The sequence below is a fragment of the Centroberyx affinis genome, unplaced genomic scaffold, assembly GCF_046629955.1.
Source record: "Centroberyx affinis isolate AG114_WGS23_722 - 3 ecotype Tasmania unplaced genomic scaffold, CSIRO-AGI_Caff_v1 ptg002348l_1, whole genome shotgun sequence".
In the NCBI taxonomy this organism is placed as follows: domain Eukaryota; kingdom Metazoa; phylum Chordata; class Actinopteri; order Beryciformes; family Berycidae; genus Centroberyx; species Centroberyx affinis.
The window spans coordinates 73,126-92,499 of NW_027280611.1; the positions used below are offsets into that span (position 1 = coordinate 73,126).

A 19,374-nucleotide genomic window follows, 5' to 3' on the forward strand; every position below is an offset into this window, starting at 1 on the left:
CACTTTGTAAAGTAATGAAAAGCAGTCGAAAAGCACTGAAGTTTATTATTTTATTATAATATACCTCTCACATCAAAAGATGAATAAACTGCAAAAGGAGATTTTTATTGTGAGTATTTATAGGGTATTTTTAGGCCGCCAAGTTAAAACAAATAAGTGAATGAATGAATGAATGAGTGTGTGGGGGACATGTATTAGTAGATAGACAGCTTAGACAGCATATATCAGCAACTTAGATACACAGACAGACAGCCAGACAGCCAGACAGACAGGCAGACAGGCAGACACACAGATATGTCTACCTGAGATGCTCCGTAGGTCTCTGTACTGTAACTCCTGGCAGACAGGGGGCGGCGCTGAGTCAGGCTCTTGGTCGGGTAACCCATCACAGGCTTCTTCTGCTCCTGGTAGGTGGGGTAGTCGTCATCGTAGCGACCGTTCCTCTTGTTGTGCAGAAGCTGGCTCTGGTTGTCGGCCATGTTGGCGAGGACAGAGGAGTGCTCCATGAGGGTGGAGTAGGCAAGAGACCGGCCATAGAGAGGAGGGTCAGCCTGAGAGGAGAGGAGAGGAGAGGAGAGGAGAGGGTCATTAGTCCATAGGATCCAAGTTCAAGAAAAAATACAGGAATGAGGGCAAATGTTCTGGTATGTACATGAACTGTTAGCGTGAAATAAAGGTCATTTGGATGTATAGTAAAAGCTCAAACTATGAATCCAGAAAAGTCAGTCTCCAATTCACTGTCAGTGAATGAGCTCCAGGTTTTGTGTCTTGATGACATCATTAGTTATGTTTAAGCAAAATTTTTAGCAAAGGGTTAGCAAATAAATAGGCTTCCTAAATGTAGAACGCAACTTAATACTGTGAAAAGACAAACACAAAAGAAATGCACCTGGCAATATTCTAATGAACAAACTAATTGCCATACAACCAAAACAGGCACCTTATACATGGGAGCAACAATGTGGTCCCTACCTGCTGTCTGTACTGAGCTTCTTGCAACGCCTCCTGCTGGGCTTCATGGACTCTGCGGAACAACGCCAGCTCTGTAGAGCTCACCAGCGAATCTGCTCTCCTCAAAAACCCTGGCCTGGAGCGCTGCGATGGGATTGGCTGCTGTGGCTGGGTGGGCATGCCCTCCTGGTTTATAGGCGGTTGGGGGAAGGAAAACATCTCCAGTGGCGGGTATGCACGGTAACGAGGGCTCACCAGGTCCTTGGGTAAAGTCTTCCCGGGCTGGTTGACATACTCCAAGGCCTTCCCTGATTGGTTGACGTAGTCCGGCGTGTTGGGGAACGGGGGAGGCGCCCGGCGGTCCATGGTCACCTGATTGGTTATATGTTATCATTTATTCCAATGCCATTTTGTGTATCACAGCTGTCACATGTAGACCTTATGACAACAATTTTTTCATTTGTTGAAAACTTCACTACAAAACTAGACTGCCCTTGTTTATTTTTGACAAGTTTACTATTATGTGAGTTTATGTGAGTTTTTAATCTGAAAGCAGATATACTGTATCTATTTCAACCATCAGTCACGTACATGTGCACATACAAATTAAACACTTCAGCACTTGGAAATTCCGCCTGCTATGACCAATTGATTTCGTGCTTACAGTATGAAACGATAATACAATATAAATATTTTACCATTTCCCAACCTTTCTTTCTCCATCCATGCCTCTTTGCATTCATCCCTCCCTGCCTCCTTCTCTTCCCACCTCACTCTCTTTCCCTCCCTTCCTCCCTCTGCCCTCTATCTTTCCATCCATCCCTCTCTCATCCCTACACAGAGAAAGATTAGAGCTGTTAACCTGGGGGTTGTAGTTCTGGTCAAAGTGGTAGGCCTTCTGTGGGATGACAGGTTTTTGATTCTGTCCTTGTTGGATCTGGTTCATGGCTGCGTTCCCTGGGAAGCCCAGATCATCATCTAACATGGGGGCAGACTGGGACCGGGCCATACTGGTCTGCTCCATAGAACCAGGCAGCTCTGGACGGTCCAAACTGGCCTGCTGCTCAATGGATGAACTATAGCTGTCCATAGGAATACTGTAGATAAGACAACAACAAGAATAATCAGAATAAAAACAATGAACTACAGCAATAATCACATTAAAACATTGAACTGTGATTAATAATCACATTAAAACAACACTGTAGACACATGACAATGATAAAGGAAAAACAAACAATACCAATAATCAGATTAAAACAATGGACTGTAGCTCACCACAGGATTGCTGAAGAAAAGTCGACAACAATAATCAGATTACAAACAGTGAACTGTGGCTAACAATCAGAAAACCAACGAGGATATTGAGAGTAATGATTGTGGTGTAATGATGAATACAATGAATGAATGAAACAACCCTGCTATATTCACCCTCTGTATACAATAATGCGGGAGAAATAATAATACTGCTAATAATAATAAACGCACCTGTAGACCTTGTAGGAGCCCATGTCAATCTCGTCGATGCTCTGTGACTTCTTAAACTTGGACCTCATCTCCTTCATCATGGGGGAGAGGCGGTCCGAACTCTTACTCATCACCACGGTTACCTTGTTGCCCCCGCTGACACCCAGCTGCTCCTTCCTGTTCTGCTCCCCCTGATTGTCATGGTAACTCCAGTTGCCAGGCAAAGGCCCCGCCCCTTGCTCCATCCTAGGAGCAGAAAACAAGGAGGGGTCAAGGAGCGTCATGATGACAGACTTTCTCCAATATGAACAAATATGGGACCAGCAGGGCAACTGATACAGGAGATTAACACAGGGGGACCCAGGTACCACCCCAATATCCCAAGTTATGTTTGGCTGATGGCCATGTTAGAGGCGGGACCATCAAGCCAGCATGTTTATTTTGTTTTGTTTACGCCCCTGTGTTCCAAGAAACATGTGTTCCAGCCATGCAAAGAAAAGTGAAAACCAAACCAGGGGATCCTTTAATGTGACTAGATAAACAGTATGTCTGACCAAACTGACTGAGTAAATGGCAAAGACAAAATCAGCATGCACCTGAAGCTCTATTTCCGTGCCATCGCAGATCAAGAGCAGTGACCTTGTGCTGGTTTAAGTGGTAATTTCGTTGGGCACAAGCGGACTGTTTCCCACCTGAGCCCATTCAGGAATTTTGTGGCTTGCCGTGACATCACCTCCGCTGAAATGGGCAGGGAAGGCACTAGAGGGGATCGTCAATACAAATCGGGTGCTGCAGTGCAATTTTGGTGTCCAAAAATACACCTGTGCCTCTGCCTAGTCAGACCACGTCTTAGTGCAAGATGGTGTACAAAAGCATGGAGGGTGAGATCCTGGGGACGCGCTGGTGAAGTAGATCACACAGCTCCATCACAACTCCCATTCCCACCAATCTTCACTCTGTATCCTCATCTAAAATGCGGGATTGCCGGGGTGCATGTTCAGTGCCACCATCGCTTGAGTCTGTGCCCCACCTTGGCCCCCCTAGTCAAAATGGCCTGGACACGCCACTGGATTAACATAGGGAATTTATGCTAGCAAGCCATAAATTAAGTGCCGATGTGGCTGTAGATAAGATTGAACCATGTTATGCAAGTGAATTGTGGCAAAATACAGCAGTTACACCACTCTGCTTGTCAGCCAACTAAAAAAATTTATATCACAGATTGAGATTTGACGCTGCTGCCAAAATTTAAATGTTAGGCTCACTGACCGCAGGTCGATGTTATAGAGAACTGGTTCTCAATTATGCGCCATAAAAATCCAAGAGTATGATTGATTGAGAGAGACTGATTAACGTACCTTCAACCAGAGAGGGGGGTAGTAGCAATCATTAAAATCAACTGCTGTAGTGTTTGGGAATGAAAACCTGTAAATCCTTGGGCCACGATGGCACATGATTGATGAAGACTTTTGCATAAAGATTTTAGGGCTGACACAGTTGAAGAATAGCTGATCATCCCTTGTTCCATTCAGTTACCTCGGATCCAGTTCCTTGCGGTCGGGGTTGGGGCTAGAGGTGGGCGTCAGGTCCAGCTTGGAGGGAAAGGCGGTCCTGTCCTCGAACGGGCTGGGGGTCCGGGTCCAGTTCTGCCAGGGGTTCTGGGAGGGAGGCCCCGGGGCCTGCGGGTCGTTGTCCGGGGTGGAGCGCTGGTTGCTGTGGAAGGGGAGCGTCTGGGTGTCCAGCTCCAGAGGGACTCCCACGATCCGCTCCTGCCTGAGGAGGGGGCGGCGGCCGTGCGTCGACGCGCTGCGGGGTTTGGAGCCCAGCGGGGGGTTTCCCTGGCCAGCAGTGGGGGCCGGGGGGTCCAGAGGGGATTCCTCAGCGTCGAAACCCGTGTTGTCGTAGTGAGGGGCCTCGGACCAATCGAAAGGCTCGCTGAGCGGGCGTCGGTCGCCGCGCTGCTGCAGGGTTCCTGATGGAGGGGTTTCCCTCTGAGACAGCAGGGGCTTGGAGTCGATGGGCTTGGGGAACGACTGGGCCAATCTACGCAGATACAAAATATGAAACAATTAATTGTCGAAAATAGTAAAATGAACTGAAATTACACTGAAATGCCGTGCTACACTATCATTTCTTATTCAGTCAGAGCCAATGGGCTTTCGGAATAGCCCAACTATCTCTCTTTCTCTCTGCCTGAGTGATCAATTTGGCAAACAACCACTTTTTTAAAATCACTGCCTCCGACAACAGAAAACTGAAAAGCCTTGAACCTCCCTCTTTGCAGCTTGTAGTTTGCACGTGCTTCACAAGTACACAGACAAAGCGACAAGTACACAGATTGTGATGTGTAGAATCTCTCAATCACCCCAGGGCACTTCAAATAACAACTTTAATGTCAAAAAATGCCAAACTGAGCTTTCAACCTGCAGGGGCTTCTGAGAGCGAGAGAAGGCACGGGAACAGTGAGCAGAGAGAAATGAGAACACATGTCAAATTAAATGTTTTAACATGAGCTTGTGTAAACATCGTTTTAACATGTGTTTAAATATTTCAATGTTATGTCAAAATACATTTAAATATTAACATATGGTGGTTTGGTCTCTGGGCCAATTAAGGGAGAAACATTGTATCATATTTAACAGTTTTTAATGTTACAACAATCGCACAATTCCAATACTAGAGCAAAGATTTTTTTTTTTTCCTTTAAAAAAAAAATACACAAAACTGTTGGGAAGCGACAGTGAGGGAAGACCTGTGGTGTCTCCATAGATTAGATTAGATTAGATTGGATTGGATTTTTAGATCGTTGGTGGGGCAAATCTGAACATCTATCTAACATTTACGCATTTGGTTATCTCCACTGTCCAGACTATAAAATGGTAAAAATTAATAACTGCCCACCAACTGCCTGTATGTAACCCAAGAAACATTTTCACATTGAATAGACTCTGATACGACGGCCTGCACCAACATTGAAAACCTGCGTAAATATAGCGACACAATGAAAACTGAGATGACGTCCATAGTCTTCCATACCTACTATATCATATCCATATCATACCCATATCATTTTGTGAAAATGGGACCTATATTCAAAACAGTTTCCCAAGCTGTTTTAATATGATTCTTTTTCCATGGCATAATATCATATTGTGAAAATGTTGTACTGTTGTACTGCATGTCGACATCTGTCAAATGCCAGATGGATCTACTTTATTTTGACTGTATTGCAATGAGGGTAACAACATCAGTAGAGGATCCAACACTCATTACATCTGCCTCTCTTTATGTATCTGGTTAAAAAAAAAAAAACCTCTAGAGAGTAATACCACTGAAGAGAAGGCTGGACAGCTTTGAAGTAGAGAGAGAGAGAGCGAGAGAGAGAGAGAAAGAGAGCAAGCAAGCGAGTGAGCAAGAGAGAGAAAGAGAGCAAGCAAGAGAGAGAGAAAGAGAGAGAGAGAGACAGCGAGAGAGAGAGAGAGAGAGAGAAAGAGAGAGAGAGAGACAGCGAGAGAGAGAGAGAGAGAGAAAGAGAGAGAGAGAGAGAGAATCCTGCAGAGAACTCTGCAGCATTCTAATGAATCTCTCTGACCTTGACTGGGCGAGCAGAGAGATGAGAAAGACTCGGAAAGATGGAGGGAGGAGAGGATGGATAGATGGATGGATGGATGGATGGATGAGGGAGGATGGAGAGAGGAGATGGGACAGGGGGAATGGAATTGAGAGAGAGATAGAGGAAGAGATGATGGATGGTTGGAGGGAGGGATAGAGTGAGGGACAGAGATGAAATTGAACGTGAAACCGTGAGGCCTCTCTCTGTGTGTGTGTGTGTGTGTGTGTGTGTGTGTGAGTGTACCTGTTGGTCCAGTGTGTCTGCGGGGCCTGCTCCTTGCTGGGGGCCGGCAGGGCGGGTGTGTGCGGGTGTGCGTGGGAGAGCGTGTGTGAGTGTGTGTTGGCGGGCGGGTTGGAGGAGCCGGAGGAGCCTTGTGAGGGAGAGTAGTCTGAATAGGTGGCTGAGGAGCCGCTGTGGTTCAGACAGTGCAGCTTATCCACCTCCTCATCTGTAGACTCTGGACAGACACACACAGACAGAGACGGAGACGCAGAGTTCAGCTCATTCAGTTCAAAATGTCACATCCCTTTCGCTCCAATCTCCCTCTTCCTCCCTCCCTCCTTTACTTGCACTCAAATGCTCCTGTCGTGTTTGAAAAAAGTCATTCCTTTCCCTAGATCCTCTCTATCATACACAATCTCTCCAGAGACTTGCTTGTATTGTTGATCTAAGAATAGAGGTTTCCAGGTGACAACGCAGAAACACCTTAACACCTAGCCCACTGTGAACAGCTGATTCATCTCAAAAGAATTAATAGACATGGCTAATTTCTGTGCTGGTTTGATGGGGAACTGATATAAGACACCCAACAAAATAAATTCAGAAACAAAAATAAAAGGGTACTGGTGTCAAGGCAGGTGATAAAATCAGAGGAACATGAACAGATTAGAGACACTGGTGAAAATACTCGTGATCTCACTCTCAGAGGGAGGCTGTTAAAGCCTCGGTGCCACCAGGCAAACACACAGGTTTGGACCGGGGGACAGCCAGAAGCCCTTAGTCTCAGGTACCTCTCTGTTTCTTGCCCGGCTGTTACATATTTAGACATTTTTTCTACAAAGTAAATTCTCCAATGGACCTCCATGATGGCACCAGATGGCTGCTAGGAGATTTGTAATGCAACTGCAAAACCTCTATAGAAGCTTATTCTACTGTTGCACTCATGGTAAGTGACTTTGCATAAGAGCATCTACTAAATGTAAAATGTTTAGAATAATGGTCCGACATTAAGGATGGCCCGGTGCCAGATACAAGTCAGAGCAACCCAGGCAACTAGTCAGTCCACTGCATTGACCCATGACATAGCCTGGATATGAGACTTGGGTTTAAACAGTTTTATTTTTAATTTAACCTTTATTTAACCAGGCCGGTCTCATTGAAATCAGGAATCTCTTTTTCAAGGGAGGCCTGGAAAGAAAGCCAAAGTTGCAGACAAACATAAACACCTCTGCAAATCAAACCTCCCTGTATAATTGCTCCAAAGGGCACTAGTGTAATACCAAAACCAGCAGGCTCAGGAGTCAAACCTATTTAAATCTTGACTAAACAAAGAGGGGAGCAAAGGCGGCTCCTTATTAAGTCTGCCACAAGATCCTTCATTAAGAATTTATGCTCACCAAGACACACCAGCTCTTTGAGCTTTTAATCATTTTACAACTAGTTCCCTGAAGAAGCAGCAGATTACATGAAGGCACTTTGCCTAATTCAGTCGCAAAGGGAGTTCTGCATCAAGCAAAAGTACAGTTGGTCGCAGAATAGAGATGATGACATCTCTTGTTGAGTAGATGGAACTAAGACGCTAACAAAAAAAAAAAAAAGGGTTTTGTTTGTACAGTAAAATTTGCTTTGGGTCCAGTTGTTGAATCTACTGATCTTAGGTTCATCTCTTATTAAAAGAAACTGAGAACTTGGGACAAAATAAGCAGGAAAGGGTCTTTGGGGAATCAGCGGTCTTTGTGCCTCGCAGAACACATCAGAGTGGAGTCTACCAGATATTGAGGTTTATGGTATTCCCTCTCTCCTTCTGTGGTGTGCTGAAATTAATCTGCTCGCCACCATGACTAATTAATGGACACTATTACAACATGCCCCAAGCACTTTACATCAGACCGCATTAAATTACTGTGTGTGTGTGTGTGTGTGTGTGTGTGTACACGCAGGCTTGCCTATGTGCCTACATGTAAGTGTACACGCCTCTGTGTGCCTAAGTGTGTCTCTATGATTCTGTATGTTTACATGTATACATATATGTATATGTATATGTATATCTGTATGTGTGTGTGTGTGTGTGTGCGCAGCCTACCTTTCTTGTCCTTGCCCAGCAGCACCACTTTAGGTTTGTACATGGGTGGCTCCACCAGCGTGGGCCTCATGTCGGAGATACGGATGTCGTTGGGGGAGCCGCCCATCGAGTCCTGAGGAGAGACAAACACACACTTTCACATCGACCTGACACTCATCCTACTGTACATTCACATCAAGAGATACAGCTTGTCAAGAAAATTAGAAAAAAGGAAGGAAAAACCCTCTTAACTCCCTTCACTCCTAAGCTTTTATGTGTTCACACTTGATCATTCTGGGAGTGCAGGAATATTTGTTTCATATTTTGACAGGGAGCTATGACTCTGACCCTGGTATTCCTTACTATTGGTTGCTTCTAATGCTGTCAATCTAAGAATAAAGCCTATTCTACTGTTGCACTCATAACATAAAACTGCCAGCTAGATGCCTAAAACAGCCCATAGAGGCCATGCTAACACAGCACAGCAGACATACTAAAGTTTAAGATATAAGAAAGAAGATTCAGAATGAAAATATCCAATAATAACTTAGTAAATGAAGCTAGTAGTAGGGTGACCGTGTTTCAGCAAGGAGTGACATACTGAAAATATGGACTGGACCTGTTAAGGGTCACTTGAATGTACTGTAAAAGAATACATTTTATGCATTTAAATGTAATGCATGTTACATTTGGTCCTTAATCATTGCACTGGTACCTGTCAAAATCCCTAAGACAAGTAGCGTAGGCCCCTATTCACTGAATGAAGGTGAATCTGATAGTACAAGGTGACTGAGCGTGTGTAGCTGCCTCGCCACAAGCTAAAAACACAACATCAAATCTATCTGGCAACTATATTGTTTGAGTGTGCGTGTGTGCGTGTGTGTGTGTGTGTGTACCTCAGAGCTCTCTGTCAAGTCCTCCTTGTCCTTCCTCTTGGGAATGTCGATGCCAGAGTTATGGATCGGTACCTGATCCATTAGCTGGGCCTGAGAGAAGTCCTGCATCTCTCTGTCTGTCACCTGGCACGTACACACACACACACACACACACACACACACACGCACACACACACACACACACACATTTGAATCATTTATTGATGTCCACATGGATACAACGGAGAAAATAGCTCTGTTTTGATTTTCCTGCTTATTCTAGTCTAACTGCGAGTCTGTGAAAATTACCTGGGCTAATGACACTAATAGGTGCCATCTACAGTATAACCATATATTATGTATTTCAGTGAGAGATTGGTGTTTTACCAGCTTTGTCCAACATTTTCTCCAGATTGGAACCAAACATATATTCAAATTCTACCACACAACATATGTTTGGGTATGCGAGCATGTTTTTGTGTGCTTTTATGTTTGTTTGTTGAGTGTGTGGGTATATGTGTACTTCTGAATGTATTTGTGTGTGTTGGTGTGTTTCTATGTTTCTGTGCTTGTGTGTATATGTGCTTCCTACCTCTTTAGGAGGCAGGGGCCACGGCGGTTCGTATGGTTCCTTGCTGAGGTGTGTGTGTTCCATATTGGTTCCCGCCGAGGTGGCAGTGCCTGTGCTCAGCTGGTGCTGGTGGCCGTGGCCGGCGTGCACGCTCTTACCCACAAGGCTTTGCACTGACTTGACCATGTTCTTAAGGTCCTCGGGGTAGGGTGTTGGGTAGCGCTTCAGGTTAATCTCCACCTACAGGTAAAGAGGTAAAGATGCATGTGGGTACACAAATATACAAATGCAAACACACACAAAGTTGAGTGTACACATGCATGTGAGGAAATGAGAGAAGACACATAGGCAATCACACATTTTGTCCACAAAATGAGGAATATGCTCGTGATGTATTGACTATTGAATGTTGTTTCAGACACTTCAATAAGACACTGAAAGCTAGAAAGAGAGAAATAGAGAGAAAGAGAAAGAGACAGAGAGAGAGAGAGAGAGAGAGAGAGAGCGAGACAGAGGTAGATAGAGCTGACCTTGACCTTCCCAGAGTTGTCTTCCTCTTCTTTCTTGTCCTCAAAATCGAAGGCCACAGTCATCCTCTGTTGTCTTTGCTCCTCCCACAGAGTGGGATTAAAACTGTCACTGTCTGACTGGTAATCTATAGACACACACACACACATACATACACACAGAGAGAAAAAAAACAAACTATCAATATGGGACTAGAGATTATCACACACATGCATATACACACATAAATATACCGGCACACACAATGAACATGTGCAGTTACAAACACACATACACACTTATATACATGCTTACAAACATCCACTTAAGCACATAATAACTGCCTATAATTTAACATATGATAATAATGTAATAAAACGTAATGCCATGAAGGTAATAAAATAACATAATACTATGAAATCTCTCAAAATATCTTTAAATCATGTCCACATACTGTGACACACACACACACACACACACAGGTTGTACCCTCGTCATGTCGGGGTTGCTGGGGGAACATGTAGTTGGTCAAAACCCTCTGTTTGGTTTCTGGGTGGGCTTCTGTCTGCAGAGGGATCAGAGCCTTGGACTGCAAACACACACACAGACTTGTATTAGTATGCTTGTGCAGACATTCACTGACTACATTCATCCCCTAACATTCAAGGTCTAACCCTTACCCTAACCTAAACCTAATCCAAATTCTAATCTCAACCCTAAACCCAAGTCCTAACCCTTGACTAGCCTTTGTAAGGAGTGAGGAGCAGCATAATGACCTCAATCTGGAGGAATTTCCTCATCTTTCAGTCCTTGTGAGGACACCTGGTCCTCATAAGTATAGAAATACATAGGGAAGCAAATGTAAAGATATGAAATTGTTTAAAGGTCCCATATCATAGGAATTAAAATGTTCCTCTATTTATATACATATATGATCAAAGATGTTTAATGAAGACATTGCTGAAATTTGACTTTGAGTGGTTAAAGTTATTGCATTTTCAAATTTCAAATTTTCATCCATCCTTTTTTACAAGCCGTTTTGAACTAACTCCAGGACACACATCACAACTGGACTTGGTCCTGATTGGCTCCCTTCACTAAAGAATTACTGAAATCCATCCAAGCAGGCCAGTTCGCAGCCTTTGAACTGGAAAGCCTCCAGTCAGCAGGTTTAGCTGCTGTTGTCAGCCAATCAAGAGTCCAGGAATATGAGGATTTATTCGTCAAACATTTTTCTTATGCTGAACCATAGTATATTTGAAAATAAAATCCTGAAAAATGAATTGGACCTTTAATACAGGGCTGTACGTTCAGCATTGAGCAATGACTGTACTGTATGTGCTTCACTCCACTGTAGCCCACAGACTGTATTTTAGCCAGGAAGCCTGTCTGCATACACACCATAAATGTTGCTGCTGCACGATGAATTGAGATGAATGTGTTGATAGCTTTGTGCACTCCTGCTGCATAATAGTTAGCAGGTACAGGCTCGGACAGAGCGTGTAGGAGGGGAGAGATACCTGATTGTCAGAAAGCCACAGAGCTGCCAGGTCCTTCAGCTTGGTAAAGGTAAACGGTAGATTCTTTAACCTGAGAGAGAGAGAAAGAGACAGAGAGAGAGAGAGCGAGGGGGGGGGGGAGAGAGAGAGAGAGAGAAAGAGAGAGAATAGAGAGTAAGGAAGAAAAGAGAGAGATGTTTCTTCCGCCCACGCACTGAACAGCCTGCAGAGCACGTAACCATGGCAACACACTCACCCATTCCCATGGTAACAGCAGGCCGTGAGAACAGCGTTACAGAACCAAAACGGTCATTGACACGAGTGCTGTCTGTGTGTGTGTGTGTGTGTGTGTGTGTGTGTGTGTACCTGTTGTCACTCAGGTTAAGGACTCGTAGTTTGGTCATCTGTCCGATCTCATCAGGAAGGAACTCCAGTTTGTTGGACCGCAGTGACATCACTGTCACATTCCTACAGTTACCGATCTGAAACACACACACACACACACACACACACACACACACACACACACACACACACGCACACGCACACACACACACACACACATATTCCATTTAATTCTACTACAGTACTGAACAAGATCTGCTGCATGATGGATGCTTTTACCCAAGTCACATACAGTATCACAGCAGGATACTTTTTTTGCAGTGCTGGTGAAAGTTAGCTTCATTTTCCAGATCCCTCCCTTATGAAAAATGCTGTTGTTTTTTGACATTTCTTACCTTTAGACAGAATACATATTTCAGTACTCTTATGTAATTATCCTAACTTCCTAACAGCATCGTAGCGGAGACCAAACTAGCTTGTTGTTATCAGCAACTCCAACTAATTTGTGGGACAAAAAATGGGGAATGCTAAAGCTAGCTTATGCCACACTGACTATTTTCAGGCGGAGAAACACTCTTAACCCTGCAGGACGTTAGCGACTGGTGAGAAATGCCGTGTAAGCCGGGACTTCCCATCTAAACAAACCATGTACATGGTAGGGAACACCAGTTTCAATTTAGCTAACAGTGTGATAACGGGGTGTAAACCTCCACAGCAAGTTCGTAAGGAAGAGAAGCCAATCTGGAAAATGAGGCTAACTTTCACCAACACCGGAGGAATCTTTTAATACCTTTGTCCCAGTGGGAACATGCAAGTGTATATGCAATCGTCTGTGTGTGTGTGCGTGTGTGTGTGTGTGTTCATCTCCCTACCTCCCGGGGCAGCTCTGTGAGGAAGTTCTCGTCGGCAGCGAAGGTCCTCAGGCTGTGCAGGTAGCCAATGGTGGGAGGCAACGACTCCAACTCATTACAACTACAGTCCAACTCCTCCAATAGAGACAGACTGGGGGAGAGAGAGAGAGAGACAGAGAGAGAGAGAGAAGAAAAGATGATTCTTCAAGCCACAAAATGTCTACTGCAACCTTATGCTTCTTAATTTATGAGTTATAGCATATTATGATGAGAGGGGGAAAGGTGTCTGTATACACGATGACAACTTAGGGGTGGAGGGTGAGTGTTAAGAGAAGGAAAAGCCACTTATGTCGTTACACTGAGGAAATTCAGAGACGGGACTTGAACTGTTCTACAGAAACACCAAGGAAGCAGAAACAGAAAGAAAGTAAGCTTGTCGTCTGGACTGGAGGTGAACCTTGGTAACCTCTGGACTCTGGAGATTAAGTATTTTGAGGGGACAAGGGCAAAGTCTCTGTCACGGTAACAAATAACACCCCTCCCCCTCTGCCCCGTGGCGTACTGTATATTATTTCAACCTGAGGGGGAAACGGAGCTCAAGGGGAAAAACTTTCTAGCAGGGTACACACTCATCACCCACCCATACAGTACATTCTCATTCAAATCAACCATGATCCACGTCTGTCATTAGTTTTTATGTCAGTTTTTTCTCCCTTTTCTCCCCTTTTACTGTTGCAATACCACCTTGGATCTGAAGGCCCAGACTGAGGATTAGCCCTTATAAAGCTGTAAGACAATATTTTACCATGCATCACACCCTCTGTGACGACCTGACATTTCTCAACTCTGATCTCAACTTCTCAACTCTCCCTTTTCAAGATTCACAGTTACATCCCAGGCAGGCCCTCTACAGGACACCCTGACCCCCCCTTGACTCCCATCATTAGCCTAGCAGCACGCTAACAGCAGGCTAATGCTAATGAGACAACAGTTCTACATTAATGTACTGTCACCATTAACATTACATTAGTCTGCTGTTATTACTCCCAAAAGACTGGACCATCTGGGCCACCATACGGTCGGACAGGAGAGGAGAGGAGAGAGGAAAGAGGAGAGGAGAGGAGAGGAGAAGAGAGGAGAGGAGAGGGGTGAGGAGCAGCATTTCTTACCCATCGTTAAGAAAGGTAACAAGGTTAAATTTTGCCTCGACTTGTAAAATATGCAAGGGAAATTGGCGGGACAGCATGCAAGCAGGTTTGATGCCACCACAACAGAAAGCAGCCAGGGCTAAACTCACAGCCAGTATGATTATTAGTGGTTTTGTTTGACATCTTTCTTGTCATTGTTAAAAGTTAGGGATGATGAGACAATTTAGTACTTGAAACTACTTGAAATGCTTCAGCGTTATGTTTTTTATTCTATGATGCTGCATTTTAACAATTTTGCACCAGGCTTAGCAGCCACAACCATTACTGTCTTCCTTGGAGAATCTAGCTTCTATAAACTTTTTGTGCAGATGTCATTGGTCACAAATACCCAATGGACATTTTTCCCACTGTAAATACTACGTGGGGGAGCGTGGGGTGGGGGGGGATTTTCAGCCTCCTGCTTGAAGTGTCAAGCGAATTTCTCACTTTAATAGTAAAATTTCAACTCGAGCGGACACCTCTTTGCCTCAATTTGCGCCGCCTAGAGCAAAGCTGCGTTCCATCTTGCTCCGTTCGCCTCCTTCCACTGACTTTGCAGGCATTCACACTGACTATTTGATTTTTGCTGTCTGTCCTGTCTGAATGTGGGGTTAGAGCTTCAGAGAGATTAGAGGTGACAGCTGTGGGTTCAGTAACAATGTTCCAGCCACCTGAAATACACACCCAGACAACGCAGAGAATACACTGTGTGCTCATCAGTGATGGACGTTACTGGGATGCTTTTACAGGAGGGAGACTGTGGAAAGGACATTCTGAATTTGACATGATTATTTTTCCTCACTTGACACCTGTCACATTGAAGGAATGTGTTCCTACACTTGAGTTTACCTAAACTGCTTGTTAGCATCGTTAGTATTCCTTATCGAAATTAACTTTTCTCACAGTTTGACAAATCAAGGTGAAGAAAAATATCCAACTAAATTTCACTACTTCCATCTGCATACCAACTGCATAATTCCACATTCACTGGCCAGTTTAGTCGGCCAGTTAGAGAGACCATCCTGTAACCAGCTGGTCACAGGTTCAATACCTGCAACAGCCATATGTCCCATCAAAGTGTTCCTGAACCAGACACTGAAGCCCAACTTAAATCACTCTGGAGAAGAGCATCAGCTAAATGAGTAAAAATGTCAAGTGCAAAACCTTCTACACTAGCTTGAAGGAAATGCCCTTTTCACAATTCTAATACAATAATGGCATTATAACAATTAAGACCAATTGTAAAACACAGGACCACCTGCTCTTTCCGTGAACTAGAGGGTGACTCCAAGTGAAAGGTAGCATCCTTTACTGATTTCTATTAAATCCACTCCAAATCAAAATCCAATCCAAGACATCGGTTGGGCAACGATATTAGGATGGTGGTCCTAATGTTTTGTACACAGAGTATATATAGAGGGGTAACTTCCCTATAGATTCAACTCTATACAGTATACCTATCCAGGAGTACTAATGCAGCCCAGAAGGGTAGGAGATCTACTAATGGTTAAGTTAAAGAGTAAACACTTACAGGTCTCAGAGGATTTACACAACATACTTATACAGATACAAACAACCATTAATACTTATAGAGACAGACAGGTAACTTATATAGACACACGTCACGTATCCATTAAAACTTAAAGAGATAGACAGGTAACTTATATAAATACACGTATCCATTAAAACTTAAAAGAGATAGACAGGTAACTTATATAAATACACGTATCCATTAAAACTTATAGAGATAGACAAGTAACCTATATAGATGCACTTATCCATTACAACTTATAGGAACAGACAGGTAACTTATACACTTATCCATTAAAACTTATAGGAACAGACAGGTAACTTATACACTTATCCATTAAAACTTATACAAATAGGTAAGTTATATACTGTAGATGCACTTATCCATTAGCACTCAGAGAATAGAAGGGTGAGTTATCCGCTTGTCTACTGTCTAGGAATAGGGGAAACTACGGGATCACATTTATCGATATTTTAAGTAACATTTATACAGCTAGAGGGGAAAGAATAAGATCTTTTAAGGTATGTAGTATCAAGGCTAGGAGGGAAGTATTGGATCTACAGTACTACTTATTGAGGATAAAACCAGGGGCTTGTTCAGGACGACAAAATGTTGCAGAGCGTTCAGACAGAAACAAGTTGTACAGAATGACTTTTGCCCAGTGTCTGTTGATAAATGTGTGTAGGTTGAATAGCAGGGTTGGGAAGGTTACTTTTTAAATGTAATCCATCACAGATTACCTGATTCGCATATATCACCCAATTTATTACTCAAACTCTGTAACATAGCAACATAACCTCCACTTACTGGTTACCTGCTTCAAATTGCAAAAAGGAACAGAATCTGTTCAATCAGTCACACTCAAACTAATATAATCTAATCTCTATAAAATATATTTCCATTATGTTTGGATTACCTTTCTTTCAAATCCTTATAGTATAACCTTAAAGTTATTCCTATTTGCAGTCTACAATGTGAAGTGTTTTCTGTCTAACATATACAAAAGACTTGAAAAGACATTGATTTCATATTCAGAATGTCTTTTTCCCTTCAAAAATGCGTGTCTTCAAATCAACTCGGCAAATAATAATAATTACTTTTTTCCAAAAGTAACTCATCTAATTGAATCTGAACTGTGATGGATTATAATTACAATGTTTGTAATCATAATTACATGCAATCACTTCCTTCCCAACCCTGTCGGCAGGTTTTAGCAGGGCTGGGCACACTTTCAATTCAGGGTGTCATTTTTATTCCAATATTAAATTCAAATATTGAAAACTGTATGGCATGCAAACTCATGAAGGAAAACTGAAAATTATCACTTTATCCATGGCAAATGAATTTTCTGTTTACATTTAATTTACATGAATTGAAGATGACTTTCCCCCAGCCAAGGCTTATATCTGTAACGCTGTTGAACATCTCTCAGTCTCTGAACGCGCCCCTGGATCCAGCAGGCTAACATTACTCACCCTTGCTTGGCCTTCGCACTAACGCCACGGCAACGCAGCAAACACAACACACAGAACCCACCAATCACCAGCCAGCAAAACAACACAGCAACTAATGATAAACAAGGAAAACAACCACCCACCAATGATAAACCAGGAGAGTAAAAGAAAAGAAAAACCTACCAATCGCCACCCAAAAGAAAGTCTGAGCTGAGAAAAGATAATGTTGTGGGTGGGACTGAAATAAAAATAAAGTTGTTTTCCTCAATTTCCCCTTATTTCTATTTATTTTGTGTGTATGTGTGTGTCGTGTGTGTGTTTGTGTTTTACCTCCCGATGGTGTTAGGCAGTGAGGTCAGCTGGTTGTCGTCTACCTTCAGTGTCGTCAGCTTCTTCAACATTCCTACACACACACACACACACACACACACACACACACACACAGCTCTTAGAAAACATTCACATTGAGCATTGAAACTCAGTCTCAGACCTTGTTTTTACTCTTATTCATCCAGGAAAGGTAAACTAAACACCCTTTTCACTGCTTCTACTTCACATTCATACAGTTATGCACTTTCACACCTGGGAGCTTCCCAGGACAATGACAGTCTTCTTCTGCTGCAGCTCTAATAGCGGTTAAGCAATTGGGGGAGTTAAATGCCTGCTAAAGGGTGCAACAGTAGTATTCATTAGGAGAAAGCTACATTAGCAGCTCTTCATAGTCTGTATGTCTATGTATGTGAGTATGTGTACCTATGGAGTCAGGGAGATGTACGTAAGTAAGCGTGTGTGTGTGTGTGTGTGTGTGTGTGTGTGTACCTATAGAGTCGGGGAGGTGCTGCAGCATGTTGGAGGATAGCAGCAGGTCTTCTAAGGCCTCGCAGCCGGAAACGTCCGTGTCCAACGTCTCGATGCGATTCTTAGCCAAGTCCAAGTACCGCAACTGACGAAGCTTCCCTATCGACTGCAGAGGGGAGGGGGCGGAGAGACGGACGAGTGGAATGAGAGACACGGAGACAGAGAGATAAGACAGCAAAACAAATGTGGAGGAAAGTGTCTCATATGTCTCATATCTCCAGTGTTGCTTTTTTACTGTGTCTGAAAGCTGAAATTGTCTCCAACATTTACACTATGTTTCATGTGCCTGGGGCAAAGTGAAACCATTGGATTGTAAATACTGTATATTGTAAACATCAGCAAATGTATGGGAGTCAGTCGATAAAGTTGACTTTTTCTGACATTGTGCGTGTGTGTGTGTGTGTGTTCCTACCCCTGGTATAGACTGTAGAGAGTTGTTATCCAGCCACAGCTCCTTTAGGTTGTGGATCTGCTCCAACACCTCCGGCTAACAGTCAGACAGGCACACAGAAAGAGCAAAGCATATCAACACTACATTACTAAATCCAAAAAGGCCCAACTATGTAGCTATCCAATTGAGCAACAGATATTATATATAACTTATGAACATGAAAACGTATAATAGCAACACTCAGCTTGCCAAAATGTATGGATTAAAAAAAAAAAAAAGAACTCCCTTGGTGAATCCACAGACTAAGACTGTCACTTTGTAAAGGTTTCAAAACATCTTCAGTAGCGCACATCTGCTCTGAAGCTATTTCCATATTTAAGGAGAGAGATGGAGAGTAACAGGAAGGGTGGGAGAGAGAGAGAGAAAGAAAGAATATGAAGATTCAGAGTGGGTGAGACTGCTGGCATCTGCTCCCTCCATGCCTACTCTGGCAGGAAGTAGACCATACAGCCAACCCACTGCCATCTAAACCGATTTCCTGTCTGGCTCTGATGTCATATCCTGTCATACCCTTCCTCTGTCTCTCCCTCCCATCTTATCTCCATCTCTTAACCTGTAAAGACATTTCGACTGGTAAATGGATTAATGATCATGGAGACATCAATATTTGAGCTCCCTGCTTCACCATCATAAAGGATGAGCCGAATAATAAAAACTGAAAATTTGATAAATTCAGGTATTCTCTATAATCTTGATACATGATTGCCCACTGTGTCATGCTGGAGTACATTTGTGACTTAGTTGGTCTCACCAGTTCAGAGAATTCATTGCTACCCAGATCCAGCCTCTCCAACTGGGACAGTCTGTGGATGGACCTGAGAGTAGAGGAGAGGAGAGGAGAGGAGAGGAGAGGAGAGGAGTGTGAATGCAATACATTCATTACTACAAATCAATTCAAATTACATGTGATAATATTACATAATGTTACATACT

The 19,374-nt window shown here is 43.4% G+C and overlaps 1 protein-coding gene across 1 annotated transcript in view; it reads right to left on the reverse strand.

Annotated features, from left to right (window-relative positions):
- Positions 1 to 19,374, reverse strand: part of lrrc7 (leucine rich repeat containing 7) — a 45,720-nt gene that overhangs the window by 18,982 nt on the left and 7,364 nt on the right. Inside the window, 19 exon segments of the mRNA XM_071533264.1 lie at positions 303 to 551; positions 973 to 1,323; positions 1,814 to 2,048; positions 2,440 to 2,664; positions 3,955 to 4,461; positions 6,275 to 6,488; positions 8,334 to 8,445; positions 9,209 to 9,331; positions 9,780 to 9,998; positions 10,289 to 10,413; positions 10,755 to 10,854; positions 11,786 to 11,855; positions 12,131 to 12,246; positions 12,982 to 13,111; positions 17,154 to 17,171; positions 17,463 to 17,535; positions 17,952 to 18,096; positions 18,403 to 18,477; positions 19,193 to 19,256. Coding sequence (XP_071389365.1) covers positions 303 to 551; positions 973 to 1,323; positions 1,814 to 2,048; positions 2,440 to 2,664; positions 3,955 to 4,461; positions 6,275 to 6,488; positions 8,334 to 8,445; positions 9,209 to 9,331; positions 9,780 to 9,998; positions 10,289 to 10,413; positions 10,755 to 10,854; positions 11,786 to 11,855; positions 12,131 to 12,246; positions 12,982 to 13,111; positions 17,154 to 17,171; positions 17,463 to 17,535; positions 17,952 to 18,096; positions 18,403 to 18,477; positions 19,193 to 19,256 — 3,151 coding nt within the window.